At 37.1% G+C, this 21,425-nt stretch overlaps 1 protein-coding gene across 1 annotated transcript in view; it reads right to left on the reverse strand.

Moving 5' to 3' along the window:
* The window catches only part of RAD51C (RAS associated with diabetes protein 51C), a 174,068-nt gene that overhangs the window by 27,924 nt on the left and 124,719 nt on the right, over nucleotides 1-21,425 (reverse strand). The window contains exon 8 of the mRNA XM_089980901.1: nucleotides 640-706. Within this exon, the coding sequence (XP_089837027.1) occupies nucleotides 640-706 (67 nt within the window). The remainder of the gene's footprint in view (nucleotides 1-639; nucleotides 707-21,425) is intronic.

Consider the following 21,425-nt stretch of genomic DNA (forward strand, 5'->3'; position numbering starts at 1 on the left):
CAAAGAGGTAGAGATAACAAAGAAAGAAGATAAACAAGGTAGAAGGTGGAGAAGGATGGATCACCACAAACACCCGAACCTTGAGCACTTGGAACACGAACCCATGTGCAGTAGACTCATGGACACTTGAATCTTCAAAAAGAATTGCCCACGAATCAAAAGCCTAATGGCATTGACACCATATAATGAAACGGTATTGCCATTACGGCAAAAACACATAAACAACTCAAGGGCAACAAGCACTCACAAAGTAACTAAGGGCACTCACAAATACAAGTAAAACTAAGAATTTTATTAATATTAAAATGCACAAATTATGCATAATCAGAAGGGGGGACAGAAGAGAGAGCCGTTGGGGAGCTCCCAAAGGCTAGAATAACTAGCTGTTGGGAGCTCACAACGGTTAGTAGGGTCCAAAGACCAAACTGCCCCTAATGGGCAGTTTGAACTACAAAATAAAAAGAATAAATAGCACCCTAGCTCCCTTCTTTTGGAATATAACTGTCGCAAACCACATTCCAGAACATGGACCTGTCTGACATAATTCCTCTGCATGTACATGTAATTCATCTATATGTGTATAATAAATGAGCATTAGTAATAGCAACAAAAGTAGCCATAGAAGAGAAACAAGATTACCTAATGCTAGAGTCAATTGAAAAGAACCATTGGTAAACTTAGAAGTAACTTGGTTCAGTAGTACAACCTGTCAAAAAAAGGCAACAATATCATACAAAGCCATCACAAAGAACTGTTCAAAATTCTCAGGGCATCAGATCTAGCAGCAAATATGTAGCTCTCCAGTATGGCTCAACAATGGAAGGCCAAATTTGCACATAGTTTTCTGAAATAATTGATACAAACAACAGAATAAAAAAATGACATTGCATGAAATAGAAGAAATCATCCCTACAATCATCTCAAGATTCAACCTGTTACATCTGATCATGTTGAATATCTTTCTCTAAAGCTCATCTTGGTCTAGTTCTTTGATTTAAATTTTTCCTTGGGATTATTATAGGATATTCTATACTTACAAGGAAATGCAAAAATTTTAAGCCAAAAAATTGAAGTTACAAAGAAAGTTCCATCAGAAAACTTACAGGAAATTATAAAGCTATCGGTCTAGCATTGATCAAAAGAACATGTGCACATGTATGTGTATATGTACTCCCATACGCCAAAAAGCAAATCTTCATGCTTCAAGGAACTGTTAGCTAGTCATGAATGCAAAAGTTATTCTTTACGAAAATAAATTTTTTATTAACTGAAAAAGAAGCAAGATGCTTCTACAAGATGCATGTAATGACCCCAACTTATCCTCGTGAAAAGTGAAACTTTTTTTTTAAACAATTGCGGAAGCCAAACCCAAGGATCTGGGGCCTCACAAACTTAATAAATATCAAACCACAAGAGATCGTGCATTGAATCAACGAAAGAATAACCAACTTTATTAACCAATAAATGAATGTCATAGAAACAGAAATAAATGAAGTCTATAGCATAGAGTCACTCTATCAAGAACATCATAATCATATCACATAAACTCGCAGGCCCTATGTAGCAGTCACCCCAATCACTTAACTCTCGGTCCTGAAAAACATTTTGAAATACAGTGTAAGAACCAGAGATTCTTTGTACGAATTTCTCTAAAAATTCTAACAAAAAAGAAAAATCATAAACCAAATTCATGCATAAATTCAGAGGAATATAACAATAACAATGTTATAATCAATTTACCTTTCAGCCATTTAAAACAAGTACCATGCAATAACAATTTTCATACGAGACAGAATAAATATAAATGCATGAATCAATGCAGAATAATAAAAATACATGATTCAATGCACATGTATGAATAACTTATTAAGTTATTATCAGAGTTTTCAGTTTCTTTTATATGCATGTCCCTATTAAATGCATACAATTTTAGTTTCACTTTTTATTAAACCCGCGGATACTCAAAACGAGCACAACAATTTTCGAAATCCAAGTTAGGTTATGTAACGACCCTAACTCATCCTCGTGAAAAGTGATTTTTTTTAAACAATTGCAAAAACCAAAACCCAAAAATCTGGGGCCTCACACAATTAACAAAATTTCAAACCACAAGGGATCTCTACATTGAACCAACCAATCAAAATAACTAACTTTATTAATCAAACATCAAAGTCTAAGAACATAATTAAATTAAAGTGTAAAATCATAGAGCTACACTGTCAAAAAATAACAGAAGTCACGCAGTCTCGTAGGCTTCATGTGGCAGTCGTCCTTATCACTGAGCTCTAGGTCCCGTGAAAAACATACGAAGTACTAGGTAAGAATCAAAGATTCTTTGTACGAATTCTTTTAAAAATCCAAATAGTCAAGAAAAAACATAAATCAAATTCATGCAAGTTTTCATAAGAACATAACTATAATAATCTCATAATTCAATTACCATTCAATCATTTTAAAAGTAATTATCATGCATTAACAATATTTCACATAAAACAGAACAAGTAAGAATGCATGAACTAATGCAAAACAATAATTATGTATGATACAAATGCACAATGCATGAATAAATTATTAAGTTATTATTAGAGTTCTCTTTTGCATGTATGTGCCTATTAAATGCACACAAGATTAGTTCCACTTTTCATTAAATCCGCGGATACTCAAAACGGGCACCACAATTCCCGAAGTCCAAGATAGATTCTCAATTGCCGCTTAACACACAATTTGTATTTTATTACTAGGTTCCACACTTGTTCATCGACCGATATAAAAAATCAACACCATCCATCAGAACATTAGAAATCAACATCTAATATCGAGACACCAGGAAAATCAACATCCATTGATGCCATTTTCTTGGTATACCAATAACAACTGTGTAACAACACCACTCCCAGACAAAGTTGCTGAAAACTCTCTTAAAACCGTGGCCGAGAGGTGAACCACCATATCAAGTTAAGGGGCACAATCACACACGAAGTTTTAATATCCTCACGGTTTTCCTAAAACCGCAATTCAGGATTCCCATACTTTGGAAGGGACATCTAGGAAGAGAATTAATTACATTGTTTATCTCTTTTATCTTTTTAACAAAAGTCAAGTTTTTTACACAAGAACCGTTTTATAGATCAACATACAAAACCCAACACGGGACCTGACCCGCTATAATTTTAACAATGCAATTAATTTAGAAAACCAATAATTTCAAGAGTGAATTTTGCAATGCATAAATACTAATCTTGGAGCCACACATGCTCCTGGCCCACATGACCTGCAGTGGTTCACATCTGACCACCGATGCATCTTAAGCAAAATTCTCAGTGAACATGTAACTACACAATTATTCAAACATGTCCACAATGCACATTCATTTATATACAATAAGAATGTACATATAAAACAAATCGCATATGCATACGAACAAATGCTTGCAACATGCATTTTTCTTTCATGATTCATCTCATGCATAACATCCAAACATGCATATGATCATGCTAATGCAACATCAAAATAACTTCAGAAATTTCGTGTTCATGATATGCACATCTATGCCAACATAATATTCAATTTCATGAGTATACACAACCAATAAACACTTTTGCCAATTTGGGCATGCTCGAGATATAGTACATAACCACCGAGTCATATCTAGGCTGCCACAATACTCAGGACAACATTAGCATGTCGTTGGCAGCATGTTTCTCATGCAGAAAACATGAAGCATAAAGGTGTGCTAATGCTATTAACACATATCCAAATCGATATAAACCCCTCAACTTTGTTAAAGGCCTGCTAAACCAATGCTTCCTTGAACACCTATAGAAGTCCAAGTCCACAACTGCCAGAAGCAGTTCTATTTTGAGATTGTGTGGCACTAAAACAAACTAACAGGGCAACACAGATAAGACTAAGGCCAGCATTTATAGCATCTCATTACATGACAAAAGTCATATCAATAAAAGCATCCTTCATCGTTTCATCCCAGAAAAAGGAGCATTCAGACCCATATACCCTGTAAATCTCTCATTCCAACTGATGATCCAACTACCTTAACATCAGCATCGTCTGCATCAGCTTCTTAATAAAAAAAAGTGCAATAAAAAAGTAAGAGTACATTCCTAACTAGAAGAAATTATCATCCATATGAATAAAACCCCACACCCATAACCAACAAATGTTGCTTGAAGTTTGAACCCATTGTGGTCAACGATGAAGAGAGCAAACTACAATCATGCGGGACAATTTTTTTTTAAGTTGATTTGTGTGCAAGCAGTGATGTTAGAATGTGAATGAGTAATGATGTAAAAACCAGAAGCCCTATAATTTGCATCAAAACAAATATGCCATGGATGTCAGCTAAACAAAAATCTTAAGCTCAGCCCATTCTAATAAATACATGTACTTGTACACATGAATCTATACTTAATTTATGATTGGCATGTAAAAGAGTGCATGTAAATTAAACCACGGTACATCAGCCAATGCACGGTCAATCTCCCATACGTATATGTATATATATATACATATATATATGGCTCTGCGACAAGCCTAATTTGATGGCGTGCACACAAAAAAATCAGCAGATCTGAAAATATGGAGAAAAATTAACACGGATTCAGCTTTAAAACATGAACACTATAAGCACGAAATTAGGAAGCATGTACGTGCCAAAAAGGAAATAGATGGCTGATTTAACAATTATATATATATATATATATATATATATATATATATATATATATATATATCGGCTGAAAAAGAAATGAAAATCAATCCATATATATGTATATATATACATAATCAACGTTATGTATATATATATATATATATATTTGTATTCTAATTCAGATTTCCCCCCTTTCTTTTCTTTCCACCAAAAACATTGCATAAACTTAATTTAAGCTATTTCTCCCCGTTCGAATCGATAGAACCCGTACATTCAATCGGAGATGAGAAAATTAGAAAAATTCGTCGGATGCCCGGAATGAAAAGAGTGAAAAGAAGTGTATTTCCGTTGTTACGGGTCACGAGTCTAGAGATCCAGACCCGTGATCATTAACTTCTCATTAATGGCACTGTGTAATTTACTTTATTGTAATGAGGGTACTTTAGTACCCTAATCTTTGTAATAGTATGTTAATATAAATGAGTTAATACAACAGCCGACCCTAAGATTTGAGGGTATCAGTTTTTTTTTTTTCTGCAGCTTCTCTCTCCCTTTCTCTCTCTCTGTTTCTCAGCTCTCATGCATGGAAGGACTTGAATATTGAAAATCTAACATGGTATCAGAGCCACGCTTCAGTTGAAACTGGAATCGATCTCAAAAAGATCTGTCTCTTCTCGATTTTCTCTTCTAAGTCAAGAATTTTTTTTTTCGTTTCTCCAATCTCGTCTGAATCCTTTTTCCCTGTTTACCCATTTCCTCCTTTTTCCCCTCGATCAGATCTGACATTATTCAGATCTGAAGATACTCAGATTTGTCTATTTTTTTTTTCCTCTGTCTCTTAAACTCTATCAGATCTGACGTTAATCAGATCAGATCAAACTCTCTTCTCTACCTAATCTGAGTTAACTCAGAGAGGACTGTGTAACTTAGCCCAGGTTTTCGATCCCAAACCCTTTGTTGAATATACATTTTTTTCATTCTTCATTCTGTCAGCAATACACCTTGTTCATTGTTTTGATCACAGCGTGATCTAATCACGCAATCGAGGCCATATTTTGATCCAGCTACACCCTTGATCAGATCTGATCAAGTCGATATGATGTTACCCTCATTTCTACCATTTTATCTCTTTTAGCTTGAAAGCATTGCGTCAATACTGAGTGTGAATTCATATTCACATATTTTTTTTGTGATTTTCATATCCAATATTCAATTTCTTATGCAAATCAGAAATCTGATAGATATTCAATTTCTGTTTCAAATTCAGCCATTGATCTGAATTAGTTTCTGTAAAAAAAAAAGGGGTTACAGAAACTGTAGACAGATTGTGCTGAACACACTCTTAATACTGTGAAACATGGATTCACTTCCTAGTCAGTCGGTCCTTTCTTCAAGTTTCCTCAGTCAACTCGTGTCTGAAAAATTAAACAATGGTAACTTCTTGACTTGGAAGAGGCAAATCATACCTTTCATTAGGAGTCAGGATCTTTCTGGATATCTGGATGGATCTATTCCAGTTCCTCCTGAGTTCATATCACAAGAAGAAAGGGACAACAAAGGGGAACCTACTACAGTATATGTTAGAAATCCTGAATTTGTAGCTTGGATGAAAAGAGACCAAGCGCTAGTTGCTTATATTACATCTGCACTATCACAAGAAGTACTTGTAGCCATTCCAGATGACTGCACTGCCATGCAACTTTGGAACAGACTTGTTCAGACATACTCACAGGTTTCTCAGGCCAAGATTATGTTTCTTAAAAGAGAATTTCAAATGTTAAGAAAGGATTCCATGACCATCATGGAATACTTGAACAAAATGAAGGTTATCACAGATCAACTATCAGTTGTTGGAAGTACAGTAATTGATAAAGATTTGGTACAGCAAACCCTCAGTGGATTGGGACACGACTATCATATGATTGTTACTTCCTTGTTATGTTTACCTGAGCTGCCCAACTTTGAAGATCTGCGTGCAAAATTGTTACAATATGAGATGAACCTAAAGGGATTTTCTGAAGAATCATCTATGCATACTGGGGCACAAGAAGTTCTTGCTACAGGGGTTACTTATGCACGAGGACGAGGAAGCTATGATATCAAGGGAAAAGGAGTACAAGGGAGAAGTGGTCAAGGAGGTCGTGGATTATTGCCTACACCCAACACATATACCAATCCACAAAGACAGAGGCCAATTCCTACCTGCTTTCTGTGTAATAAAAAGGGGCATATCAAAGCTAATTGCTGGTTCTATCCCCTAAATAAAGGAAAATCAACACAAACTGAAGCAAAAAGAGGCATAGACAGTACAAGGACCAACGGAGAAGTAAAGGAGTTATTGCTATCAGCTTTAGCAGAATTGAATCTGAAACAAAATGAGCAAGGTACTTGGTACGTGGACTCTGGCACAGCGACTCACGTTACTGGTGATGCAGGTAAGCTCCTAAAACTTGTTCCTTACATTGGTAGATGTAGTATAGTTACTGGGGATGGATCACACTACTCTGTCTCTCATATTGGAAACTCCATTATACCCTTGCCCGAATCTTCCATCAACCTTTCAAAAGTTCTTTATGCTCCTGATATCAAGAAAAACATTGTTTCAGTTTCTAAACTTGTTGATGATATCAAAGCCTCAGTTGAATTTACTCCCTTTTCTGTTCTTGTCAAGGATCTCTGCACGAAAGAGACGTTCGTTAGAGGAAAACGGCAAGGCAATATGTATGTCTTTCAAGAAGATCCTTCAGCACATATTCGCTCTGCAGACCCAAACTTGAAGCTCCAATCATCGTTGCCTTCTGAAAATTCTACCTGTGTTTTTAGTGTCTCTGAAATCAATAAGCCAAATCTTTGGCATGGTCGTCTAGGTCATTGCAGTAGTAGTTTCATTGAAAAGCTCGTTTCAAATAACCTCATTCCCAAGTCAAGTTTAGGAATAAATGTCAATGACAACAAATGTTTTAGTTGTCTCTTATGTAAGAGTCATGTCTTACCATTTCATTCTATCAATAAAAGAGCTTCAAGACCTTTTGAGACTATCTCTTCCGATGTTTGGGGGCCTGCCCCAGTTGCTTCAATATCTGAAACTAGATATTATCTTTTATTTGTTGACAGTTATTCTCGTTATTCTTGGATATTTTTCATGAAACACAAATCTGAGACTTTCAAGTTGTTCCGAAACTTCCATTCCTTTGTCAAAAACCAATTTTCTGAAAACATCCTAAGTTTCCAATGTGACGGAGGAGGTGAATTTTCTTCCATTGACTTTACTAACTTTCTTCAAAGTAACGGGATTAGGAAAAAGGTGTCTTGCCCACACACACCTCAGCAGAATGGGATTGCTGAAAGGAAGCATCGTCATATTGTTGAGAGTGCGATGAGCATGATGCATGACAATAGTCTTTCGATCACTTTATGGACAGAGGCCTTTCATTCTGCAGTTCATGTGATAAATCGATTGCCCATGACTATTTTGGAAAACAAGTCTCCTTACTTGTCTCTTTTTGGTGTACATCCCAACTACCATGATTTGCATGTGTTTGGTTGTTTATGCTATGTTCATGTTGATAGTTCAATGAGACATAAGTTTCAGGAAAAGGCCCTGAAGTGCAGATTTATGGGTTATGTTGATGACTATAAAGGGTGCAGGTGCTATAATCCGGTGAGCAAGCACATCAAAATATCAAGAAATGTCATCTTTGATGAATTGAATTTCGATTGTCGATGTACTAGTCCTTCAGAATCAAAACCTAAAATTGAGGCTTATTATCCTTGGTTGAATTATGGACTTCTCTCAGGAGCTAGTGATGTTTGCTCAAATTGCACTCAAAAGGATAAGAAATTTGTCTACTGATGAAATGATTGCTCATGAAAATACAGACTCAATTTTGAATCCAGAAAGGTATAAAGGCCTTGTCTATACTCGACGAGAAAGAGAGCCGCCCACCATAGTTAATTCAGACATGGACGCATCCTCTACATCCAACATCGTTGATACTAGAAGATCCACACGTTCTCGCCATCCAATTGAAAGGTGGGTCAGTTATGAAAATTTCTTATTAGATTTTCAACTCTTTCTAACAGCCTTGAATAAAGAAGATGAACCCACAACGTTCTCTCAAGCATCAAATTCCAGAAGATGGATTGAAGCAATGAATGAGGAGATGGAAGCTCTACATGAATGTAGTACGTGGGATGTCGTATCAAGACCACCTGACAGAAACGTTGTTGGTTCGAAATGGGTGTACAAAATAAAGTATAAACCAGATGGGACTATAGAGCGATACAAGGCGAGACTTGTAGCCAAAGGTTTTACACAGGAGCAAGGACAGGATTATGATGAAACCTTTAGTCCAATGGTGAAGATGGGGACAATCAGAGTCATACTTTCTTTAGCTATTGAGCATCAATGGACTATTAGCCAACTTGATGTGAAGAATGCTTTTCTTCATGAAAATTTGAGAGAAGAAGTATAAATGGAACCCACTGGTTACGCAGAAGGCAATCCTACAAAATATGTATGCAGATTAAAAAGGGCGATATAAAAGACTGCAAGCCCTTGGACACTGCTAGCGTTCTTCATCAAAAGCTTAGCTCTCAAGATGGGGATCCATTTGATAATCCCACACAGTACCGTAGCATAGTGGGTATGTTACAATACCTCACTTTTACTCATCCTGATATAGTCTACTCGGTGAATCAAGTCTCTTAGTTTATGCATGCACCATGTGAAGGGCATATGGAAGCAGTTGAGCGGATACTTCGATACCTGAAGGGAACGGTTGGGGATGGCCTCATATATAAGAGAAAGACAAATGGGCAAAATGCACATGAGATCACTGTTTATTCTGATGCGGATTGGGCAGGAGACCCAGATGAACGCAGATCAGTATCCAGCTATTGTGTGTTTGTTGGGATGAATTTGGTTTCTTGGAATAGTAAGAAACAAAAGGCTGTTGCCAGATCCAGTACAGAGGCTGAATACAGGTCAATGGCAGTCGCCACTGCTGAAGCTACTTGGATTAGACACTTACTGACAGAAGTAGGAGAATCAATCTCTCGATCACTTCTTTTGTGTGACAACCAGAGTGTCATTAGTATGTCCTTTAATCCAATCCATCACAGTCGTGCCAAACATATTGAAATAGATCAGCATTTTGTGAGACAAAAGGTAGAAGAGAAAGAGATTGAGCCTGAATTTGTACGAACTACAGATCAAGTGGCGGATATATTTACAAAAGGATTGACAAAAGACAGATTTTGGATGTTAAAAAGCAAGTTGTTCATGGTTCAAGATCATGCACAACTTGAGGGAGGGTGAAAAGAAGTGTATTCCCCTTGTTACGGGTCACGGGTCTGGAGATCCAGACCCGTGATCATTAACTTCTCATTAATGTCACTGTGTAATTTACTTTATTGTAATGAGGGTACTTTAGTACCCTAATCTTTGTAATAGTATGTTAATATAAATGAGTTAATACAACAGCCGACCCTAAGATTTGAGGGTATCGGGTTTTTTTTTTTTCTGCAGCTTCTCTCTCCCTTTCTCTCTCTCTCAGTTTCTCAGCTCTCACGTGTGGAAGGACTTGAATATTGAAAATCTAACAAAGAGATCCTTCTCTTTCTTCTTATTCTTCTTCTTTCCTTTTCTTTTCCGCTTTTCTCTTTTTTTTTCTTTCTTTTCCCTTCTTCTCTCTCTCTCGCTCTCTCTCTAGAAAACAAAATCTAGAGATGGGCGAGTTAGACCCTTTTATAATTTTCTTTTTTTTGTCTTCTAGAGAGAGGGTGACGTCCCTTCTCGAGTTTCTCATTTAACTATGAGATAGAATTCTTCTAACGTAGAACTCTATCCCTAACCTCCTCTTTCTTTTTTAACTACTTTTTATCAATTTAGTATTTTATTTTGTTTTACTATTTTACTTTAACCCCATTTGGGCTCTTCTAGAATCCTTACATATTAGGTAGAGTTTCACAAATGTAGAACTCTGTCATACCAAAAAAAATCAGAATTAATTAATTTTTAATATTTAATTAATTAATTATTATTTATTAAATAATAAATTTCCATAAAGTTCCAGAGGGTATCTCACCCCTCTGGGAGTCTTCTTAACATGGATTTTAACTCAATTTCACCTTTATATTGAATTTAAAACTTCAAATTGGTTGGAATTGGATTTCAGATCCGAATATGAATCCAAGATCCAAATCCATACCTAATATCCATATGGATCTCAAACTGGACTGGATCCTAATTAATATGGGTCTTGGATTGGGTCCAGATCCATATTAACTTAGGTCAAACGAATCAGATCCAATTCGATCCAATTCAGAACTGGTCACATCGAGGTGGGTCATTTTTTAAAAAATGCGATTTTCGGGCCAACCGTAGCCCGAATTCATAAAAACAATATATCAATGTTTTCAGAATTTTGAGACGCATCTAATAATATTTTACCTGAATTTTGCTTGATTTTAAAGGTCAAAAATAAAAAGTTTTACCAAATCTTAATTGACTCGTTTAGGTCTTGTCAATGGGTCCTGAGCCATGCCCAGACTCAGCTGACGCCACCTAAAATCGATGATTCTATCAACTTTACAAAACACTTAGCCAAATTTTTCAGAAATTTCATAACTTAAAATTATAGAAAAAAACACAATATTACAAGTTTCCAGTTATAGATTAACACACAATTTGTATTTTATTACTGAGTTTCATACTTGTTCTACGACCGATATCAAGAATCAACACCATCGATCAGAACATTAGACATCAACATCTAATGTCAGGACATTAGGGAAATCAACATTCACTGATGCCACTTTCTTGGTATACCAATAACAACAGTTATGTCACAACACCACCCCGAAGCAAAATGACAGAAATCTCCCTAAAACTGTGGCCAGAAGATGAACCACCACATCGGGCTCAAGGGCACAATCGCACACGGAGTTTCAGTATCTTCACGGTTTCCCCAAAACCGCCATTCAGAATTCTCACACTATGAAAGAGACATCCAGGAATAAAATTAATTATATTGTTTGTCTCTTTTATCTTTTTAAACAATTTTATGTTCTTAAAACAAGAATCGTTTTGCAAATCAACATGCAAAACCCAACTCGGGACCTGGCTCGCTATCATTTTTAATACAACAACTACGCCTTCATCCCAAAACAATATAATTAAATTAAAAAGCCAATAATTCAGAACGAATTTTGCAATGCATAAAAACAAATTTTGGAACAACAAATGCTCCTGGCTCGTGTGGCCGGCAATAGTTCTCAACAAACCACATATATCCATCTTATGTAAGATTCTTAGTAAACATGTACACACTTATTCAAAACATGCTAACAATGCACATTCAATTACACACAAGAATACACATATAAATCAATTTACATACGCATGCAAAGAGATGCGTGCAACATACATTAACATGATCCAATTTATGCATAAGCTCCCAAACATACACATGATCATATTCATGCATACATCAAAATAAATTTCAGAGTTTTCAATGCGTTTGACACAAACATTCGCATCATATTAATGAAATGTATGACATGCGCAATTAATATTCAATACATGCATTATTTAGCACTATGACAAATCTGATCGGATTGCACATGAGCAACAATTGGCTAATCTGGTCCAGATTGCACGTGTAACAAGTGGCAAATCCGGTTTTTAATCTACTACAGAACTGTGTTCAAACATGTCGTGGTTGCGCTAATGTGAGCAACAATCATGCTGTCAGCAGCATGATGCTGCTGCAAATTCGTGCACAGCAGCATGTTGTTGACAACATACTATTGCTGCACAAATAAGCAGCAAAGTACTGCCCTGAACAACATAAGAAAACCCTTCTTTATGCAACAGATGAGAGTCTATGCATACAATAAAAATAATTAGATTTAATGGTAGTTTGCATAACAGCATAAATTTAGATTTGATGACAGTTTATCAAAACAATCACATGGTTAATCTGATAACAATGCAAGATTAGCATGTGTAATCAAATTTGATCAGTATCAACAACAATGTGTAATCAAGTCTGATCAACACCCAAAAACAGTGTATTTTCAGGTCTGATCAACATCCAAAAACAGTGTGTTTTCAGGTCTGATCAACACTAAAAAATAGAGTATATTTAGGTCTGATCAACACTCAGAAATCCTGTGAAACCGGGTCTGACCAGCACCCAAAAACATTTATTTCAGGTCTTATCAGCACCCAAAACAACCTATTTTCGAGTCTGACCAACACCCGAAAACATGTATTTTCAGGTCTGATCAGCACCCAAAATAACCTATTTTTGAGTTTGACCAGCACTCAAAAACATGTATTTTCAGGTCTGATCAGCACCCAAAACAACCTGTTTTCGAGTCTGACCAGCACCCGAAAACATGTATTTTCAGGTCAGATCATGTAACGCCCCAAAATTTTAACTTATAAACTTTTAGAAGAACTTAAAAGAGATAAGAAAATCCTTTATATATCAGAGTTTTTGTTTTAGCAAATCAACAGAAACGATTTTCGAAATGACAAGTCGATAAACCTTGGGCACATTACTGTAAAACTTCCATTTTACAATGGATTTGCATCTTCGTAACAACATTTAAAAACCATATGCATTAAAAAATAATTTCAATTTTGTACAAAATGGGATTTCTTGAGGAAGCCTTATATAAAAAAAAAAACAAAAGATGTATTCAGGACACGGAAAGCCAGAAGAAACAGGGGGATCTTGATGCCATCTTGCAATCGCGTCATCGCCTATCACTCAAACCTAATCATCACCTATACCCATAAGATAGGTCAGTTTCATAAAAAACTGGTAGGTACACAAATAACCATTTAGAACAAATCTAATATATGCATTTATTTCATACACGATATGCAATTCAACATAAGTAAAGTGAACAAGATAACTTTGTTTTGATATTAGTTGTCCTGAGGGTATGCACAGAAGCGAAACATAGAAAACAACCGAGATTGTCCGGGGGTTTGTTATGTTATGTATTTTTGATACCCCAAACAATTAGCTGAGTCCGTTCCTAAGGGGACGATCGATGACCGAGAGAGGATTTCCCAAAGGCATTTGTGGCAAAGGATGCATCCAACTTTTGTAGAAGTGCATGGGATCTATCACCGAAGATAATTTTTGGTAGTCCCATCCCCTAACTCCGATAACTCAAAACACCGAATCACTTGCCCAAGGGGTAGTTGTTAACAACTTTCCATCAGAGTTTTTGTACCATCTCATCCTCTTCCTTGACGAAAACAAATAGGTGAATGGGTACGCCAGGTTTTATTTAAATGAAGACCCATTTTATATGCTCTGATCTTTCAAACCAGCTCGAGCATCTTGCCTGTGAAGGCAATCATTACCATTATGTGATTTCAATAATGTGCATTTTGCACGTATAAACCTCTCAACCAATCATCGTTATACTAACATGTCGTGCATGTCTGATAATACTGCTACGATGAGAGAGGTATCAGTTTCTCAAAAGAAACTTCAACTCAATTGTTTCGTGAAAGAAACGATATAACTATTTTAGTTTAGTTTGACATAAATTGGTCTTTCAAACCACTTTTATATCATTGTGCAATTTGCACAATACAAGATTGCCATGAATCTCTCATCCAGTTATTGTATTATCAACATGTTGTGCATGTCTCACAATACTCTTACGATAAAAGGGGTATGGGTTTCTCATAAGAAACCCCAAACACATTCCCACGATCCTAACTAGGGATATTTGGGTCATATTAAATATTAAACTAAAGTTAAAACATTTCCTCCTATCATGCCGATTTGGGAAAAACTTGGTTGCAATTAGGCAACCTTAAAGTGCTCAAATTTGCTTTTCAAAACCACGCATATTTGAATGTTGGATTCTTGCAAGAAAACCTTTTTCTTTAAAATTTTATCGCCCATGCAAAAATCCATGTTTTTTTGTAAAAGCGTAAGCATGCTACAGGGTAGGAAGGAATATGCAATAACGTATCGTACAAGGTTGTATATATGTACGAATAATACATATATTACATAATGCAAGCATGTGCACATTATAGCGTGACAGCAATTTATAAAGAAAGACTCAATGTGCGAAACTGCACATCGAGTTAAATAAAAGCGCAAGCAGTGCACAAGGTACAAAACTGTACCTCAGTTAAATAAATGTATAAGCTGTAACGACCCCAATCCATACCATTTAAAAATGCGGAATATTTTTTTTTTCTAAAAGTTGCGGAAACCTTCCCAGAGATCTGGGGTCCTCACAGTTCCACTTTCCATTGGATAGCCCAACCACCACAAACGAAGTTGCAATCATCATCCATATCAACCAACTAAAATTCTTTTATTAATGAGTAAGAAAATTTCAAAGACAGTGTTTTATTCAACTGAAAATAAAGCGACAACTGGAAATAAGCAAGAAGAATTTAAGAGAGAGCCCCTCTGTCCTCTGTTGAAGCCGTCAGGCTCAAGTATGACTCTCATCCATTCCCAGATGCATGTCCAACTCCACTGTTCACCATATCCTGTGAAAAAACAACAAAGTAGGGTGTCAGAACCGAAATTCTGAGCACAGCTACTTTTAAAGAAACCAGGTGAGAGAAAGAACATGGATAAGATTTCATGCAATGATTTGAGTGAGTGCAGATATTAAATTTGCAACATTCAAATATCCATAACTACCAATAATTGCATATACTCACCAGTCAAAAACAGTAAAGCAGTGTTATATATCAAGAACTAAATAATCAAACCTTGCAGCATGATTTCACAAAGTAAATCATATGCTACCACCAAATTATGTCATGATATCAAGAATGATTCAAACATGCATGATCTAATGCATAACAGAAAAATGCATGATTATGTGCAATGCATGATTTCTTCTGTTATCTTTCATTTAAGTTTCATCTTTCCATATGCATGCCCTATTAAATGCACACATCTTTAAGTTCCTCTTTTTAATTACCGTGGCCCGCGGATACACCAAACGGGTACAAACCCCGAGGTCAAGTAGGTTCTCATGGGTAGCTTAACACATAATTTGTATTTTATTACTGGGTTCCAACTTAGCCCTCGACCGATATCAGGAAACAACACCATACATCGGAACATTAGACCTCCACATCTAATGTCGGGGACACAAGGGATACCCCACGCCCACAAGTGTCACTTCCTTGGTACCATAAACAACAGTTGTGTCAAAACACACCACTCCCGGGTAAAGTGGCGGACTCTCCCTAAAACCGTGGCCAGGAGAAAGAACCTCAATATCGGGTTCAAGGGACCGAATTCACACACACGGAGTTTTTGTATCCTCACAGTCTCCCTCATACCGGATATCCAAGATTCTCATACTCCAGATGAGATATCCCAGAATGTATATTACACTGTTCTTATTCATTATATTTTTATTTAAAGTTCTTTCTTTAAGTTTTCAACACCATATGCAAAAGTAAAGTGAAAACCCGCATCCTCCCTTGCAGGGACCTATTCGGGACTGCAGCCTGTATAAACCACTAGAACAGTGTAGTAATGTGCCAAACCATCTTATGTGGTTTAAGTGATGAATTTAAAAACATAAGTAAAAGAAAACCAAACCCACGGCTCTCCAGGCCGATGATGTCCATTTATGCCATCAATACACCACAAAATAAAACAAAATTAGTGTTTCATTCATAACACTAGGCCAATAGTGCCAAAAGCATATGCACTCATGCAATCATAATTCGACTATAAGCATGTCGTTTATTAAACATATGCATTTCCTCTACGTGTGTCTCACCTACATCACATACAGATATAAATCAAAGTAACTTCTTTGAATGTGTGAGTGCATAATTCAAGTATTCTTACCCAAGAAGAATTTATCAATATCTAGATCATGCTCACATTCATGTGTACCATAATCATAACAATAACAGTTAAATGAAAGCATAAACCCCCACGACAAGTGTTTCCAAATGCACATCCATATATGCCAATATAACCATGGACATGAAACAACAACACTCACAAGCATGGTTTCAAAGATTCATGTGCCAGAATTCACATATTTATACCAAAATGTATGTTGTCATTCCTTGATTAATTTTTATTATATCATGTGAACACATACTTGTAAATGCATGTTTTTCACTGAAAGAAATGTCAAATGCACATATTCTTTCAAATGTGTGTAACTGTCAAGGCCCTGGCTCGGTTTAGAAATGTCATCTGCCCATCAACACAAATTTCTATCAAGCTCCACCGGATTGTCAACTCGAAATTTTATTAAGTGCATGCTTATCTTCTGCATAATGTGGTCGAGTACAGACAACATGCAAATACCGACTCTAACACATATATTTATATATATATATATATATATAGTTACAAACATATTTAAAGTACGAAAGTCTCTCTCCATCAAGAGATTCATATCCAGTTTTGCTTTTGCTTATAATTCACAACCTAAGAATAAGTTCCCAGAAAAAATTGGAATTCTGAACCAGAATGGAAACATCCAACCAAGATAAACTAGAAAGGTGTTGAAAGAAGAAATAGACACATTGATAAGTTCTTTCTACCACGGAACATTATACAAGGGCCAGAAAAGTGAATCTTTTCTTTATCAAATTAGACCAGGTGGGTAGCTCATCTATCGAAGTTAACCATGCAATGACTCTTGCTCTAGGAGATAGAACCAAACTGATGTGGATTTCTTACAGAGAGGAATTGGTCTGGCAGCATTTTTAACAGGCCATTATAGCATGGTGCCAAAAAACACACTAGATAATGTGCTTCTCTACCAAACTTTGTTACCAACATCATTTGAGTGTTGGCATGATAATTTACTTTATGCAAAGGTAAACCCTAAATGAAGCTGATGTGGATAAGGAAATCACAAAAAGTAATTTGTAAACAAGCAACCATCTAAAGTCTGAAATCATTAATTGACTAAAAAGAATATCCAACTCAAGATTACAGCTATGTACAGTTTTACTCATGATGATTGCTAAAGCAATTCATGCCTGAAAGAACAAATAAAGTGCACAGTGCCACATGGACATACTTTAATCAATAGGACAGCCGAGGCATTCAATTTTCATATAGTTGGCTCCAAACAATTTTCTAATACAGCAAAAATCCAGGATATCAAACACATCACCACATTAAGACATCCTAAGTAATAAATTTTCAGAACTTACACTAATTCAGGAATCAATTAGGGAAATAAAATTGAGGGGTCACGGTTATCAGGGTATATGCCCTTAACAGGAATCTGAAAACCCCTCTCTATAATTCGAACACCCCTGTAACATCTATATTTTTCACGAATCAAAGGTATTCTCCCCAGTAATCGAAAAAAACTGGAAACCCCCAAATCAACTGATTTGGGGTTTTTTCCCCATGTGGGATTCACGAAAAATCCCCAACTACCGATTTTTCATGGGACCTTCCCTCAAACCTACGCATGGAATCGAACCCATGTTCGATCCCTAACCCGAAATCCCAGAAGCACCGTACCTTTTTTGGAGCTTTTCCGGCGACCCTTCCGGTGATCGGAGGCTAGGAATGCGAAACAGGACCGACGAGCGTCGCTTCTTGCTGTTGCCGTGACAGGGGAGCTCGTCGTGGCCTGTGGGTTGCCGCAGTTCACCGGCGACTTCCAAATCCACCGGCGCGCGCACACCGACTGAGAGAGAGAGAGACGAGGGACGAGGGAGAGAGATGGGGGACTGAGTGGAGAGAGAGAGACGAGTGGAGAGGGCTCCCTCTCCACTTCCTTTTATCGGCCAAGACCCCCCCCCCCCCCCCCCTCCATGCCGAGATGGGGGAGGGGGGGAGGTCGGTTACGCCCAGCGTAACCCTCACCCCCCCCCCTTCCTTTTCCTGTTTTAAACATATCGGGCAACCCTTATCGAGTTGCCCTTTTCTTTTAAAAAGGGCTGTTATATGGGGTGGGGCTCGGGTCCGAACCCGAGACCCGTAACCCGGCCCCAAGTCAACATGGATCCACAAGTTGGATCCAAATGGATCCAACTGTGGATCCTCGGATTAATAAAAAAAAAAACTTAAGATTTTATTTATTTTAAATTTCACATTATACATAAAATCTTAACCCTCATTAATATGGATCCGCAAGTTGGATCCAAGTGGATCCAACTGTGGATCCTCGAATTCGCTTAATATATATATATATATATATATATATATATATATATATATATATATATATATATATATGTATATTTCTATTTTATTAATATTATTTATTTATGATTATATATATATAGATATAAATATATATATATATGTATATGGATCCGGTATATGGATCCCATACCCATCTACGCACCCCTATTGAATAATTATTCTCCGAATTATTTACTTAATTAAAAACTATTGTACTTATACGTACATATCAAATTTACGAGGTAAATTTATGCGGAAAACCCCTTTATGGGTCCTGGATCTGCAATTTGGATCTAGGCCCAAATTTGCATATTTTAAAATAAAAATTTCGGGTTTTACATAAGCAATACACGAGGTACGAAATTGTACTCCGGCTAAATAAATACGTAAGCAGTGCACGAGGTACAAAACCGTACATCGACTAAATAAATGCATAAGCAATAGCCTGTACAGGATAGCGTGGCGGCAAAGTAAGTGGCATAAACCATACATCAACAACAACAACAACTACGCCTTCATCCCAAAACAATTGGGGTCGGCGATATGAACCAAAAAAGAAAATCATTCTGGGTCTTCCACATGAATCCTTCTCCTCCAATCATTTTTATCCAATGCCATGTCCTCGGTGAGGTTCAAAGCATTCATATCCTTTCCTATCATCTCCATCCAAGTCTTCCTAGCTATGTCACAGGGACTCGGCAAAACAGATGCCGCACCCGCGTCGACGCGACGCGAGTGCGCGTGGGGGTGCGGCACCCGGTGCGGTCAACAAGACCCTGGGTGCGGTCAACGCACCAAGAGTCATTTTTGTCCACTATTTGAGCGTAAAAAAAAAAATCCCCGATGAAAAGGAGGATTAGGGCAAAAAAAATTTTTTGCCCTAGTCTCTCCTCTCTCTCCCCCTGAGCTCGAGCTCTCTCCCATCGTCGCCCCAGCTCCGCCTCCCAGGCTCCTCCTCTCCTTTCGCAGGTATGTCTCTCACTCTCTTCTTGGGTCGGCAGGGGAGAGGCCGAGCACCCCCCCCCCCTCTCCGTCTCTTGTTGGGTCGGTAGGGGAGGGGCTGAGTGTAACGCCCCGAAATTTTAACCCAAAATTTGAAGATTTTTTTTTTATAACAGCGAAAACAAGAAATAATATAGGGTTAAGCATTTCGAGACATTACGGTGGAGAGAAAACCCAACACATTTATTTCATTTCAATATCAATTAAAATCATCAGAGTTTTAAATGATATGAACAATTAAAATTACATTAAACCCAAGCGATCTCTGGAACAATAAATCCAAAAATCTCGATCTGATGCCTCATCCCGCAGTCGCTCATAAACCTTATTCTTTACCTGAAAAAAAGTAAATTGATTGGAATTAGACTACAATGTCTAAGAAGGAAAACTCTAACTTTTCTTGCAGGTATATCATGTGTCAAGTATGTGATGTGAGTGTCAAGTGTGAATCTTTAGCATATACCAAAGCACGTAAAGCAGATTATGCAATAGCAATAACAGATATACATCTAAGTAAGTAAGCAGGTTATACAACAAATATAATTAAGCAGGTAAAGCTGTTATGCAACAACAATAACAGTAACATGCACAACTTTCAAGTAATGGTCACAATATGAATTCAATTACTTCATATCCACACACTTCAGGATTTCGTTTTATCACAAGCTCAGAATATAAAGCATGTTGAAAGAATGTGCAAATGTCTCTTTAATGACTCCACTCACTGTGATACCTAACTGTTCTAAATAGTGATTATTTTATCTTATCCCGCGGGTACACGCGGGCCGAGGCAACCATCACAGAAGAGAACGTTCGGGGGTATATTATTCAAGGTTATTTTATTAACCCGAACATTCTAACTGAGACTGAAATCCCAAGGGAGTGGTCAGTGACCGAGAGAACCTCCCAAAGGCCAAAACAAAAACAGAATGCATCCCTAACTTCTGCAGAAGAACAAAGACCTACCACCTAGGACATATTGGTAGTCCGGGTCCCCCCAACTCCGAGGACTGGGGACCAACGAGTCGCTTTACGCTCGAACAAATAAACACGTCCCCGGAGTTTTGTACCACCTACCCTCTCCAAGGTAAGCCCGAAACTGAGTGGGTTAATCTTTTCATTTAATTATTTTCCCGAAGTACAGGGCATTTCCCCAACTTCCTTCTACTACCTTAGTAGTAGGTCCCAACCTTAGTCATTTTACCAAGTTGAAATAAATCATCCAAATCCTTTTTCCATATTGATTGTTTAAACTCACTCAAAGTGCTCCGGTGCCTTTAAACCAGTCAAGCACGAATGCCCCGATGCCTTTAAACCAGTCGGGCAACAATATTATATTTAAGTTTCTTATCAGTATTATGATCATTGTTCTAATTGCTTCGGTACCTTTAAACTGTAAATTACCAAGACCCCGGTACCTTTAAACCAGTCAGTCGCACAACCTTTATGATTAAGTTTTCATCATTTTTCTTGCCATAACACACAGGCTAATAGCCCAAATTGTAATGCCCCAAAATTTTTAACCCAAATTTAAGAGGATTTTTTTTTCTTTTATA

Source organism: Nuphar pumila, chromosome 11 (assembly GCF_984573655.1).
Source record: "Nuphar pumila chromosome 11, dmNupPumi1.hap1.1, whole genome shotgun sequence".
In the NCBI taxonomy this organism is placed as follows: Eukaryota; Viridiplantae; Streptophyta; class Magnoliopsida; order Nymphaeales; family Nymphaeaceae; genus Nuphar; species Nuphar pumila.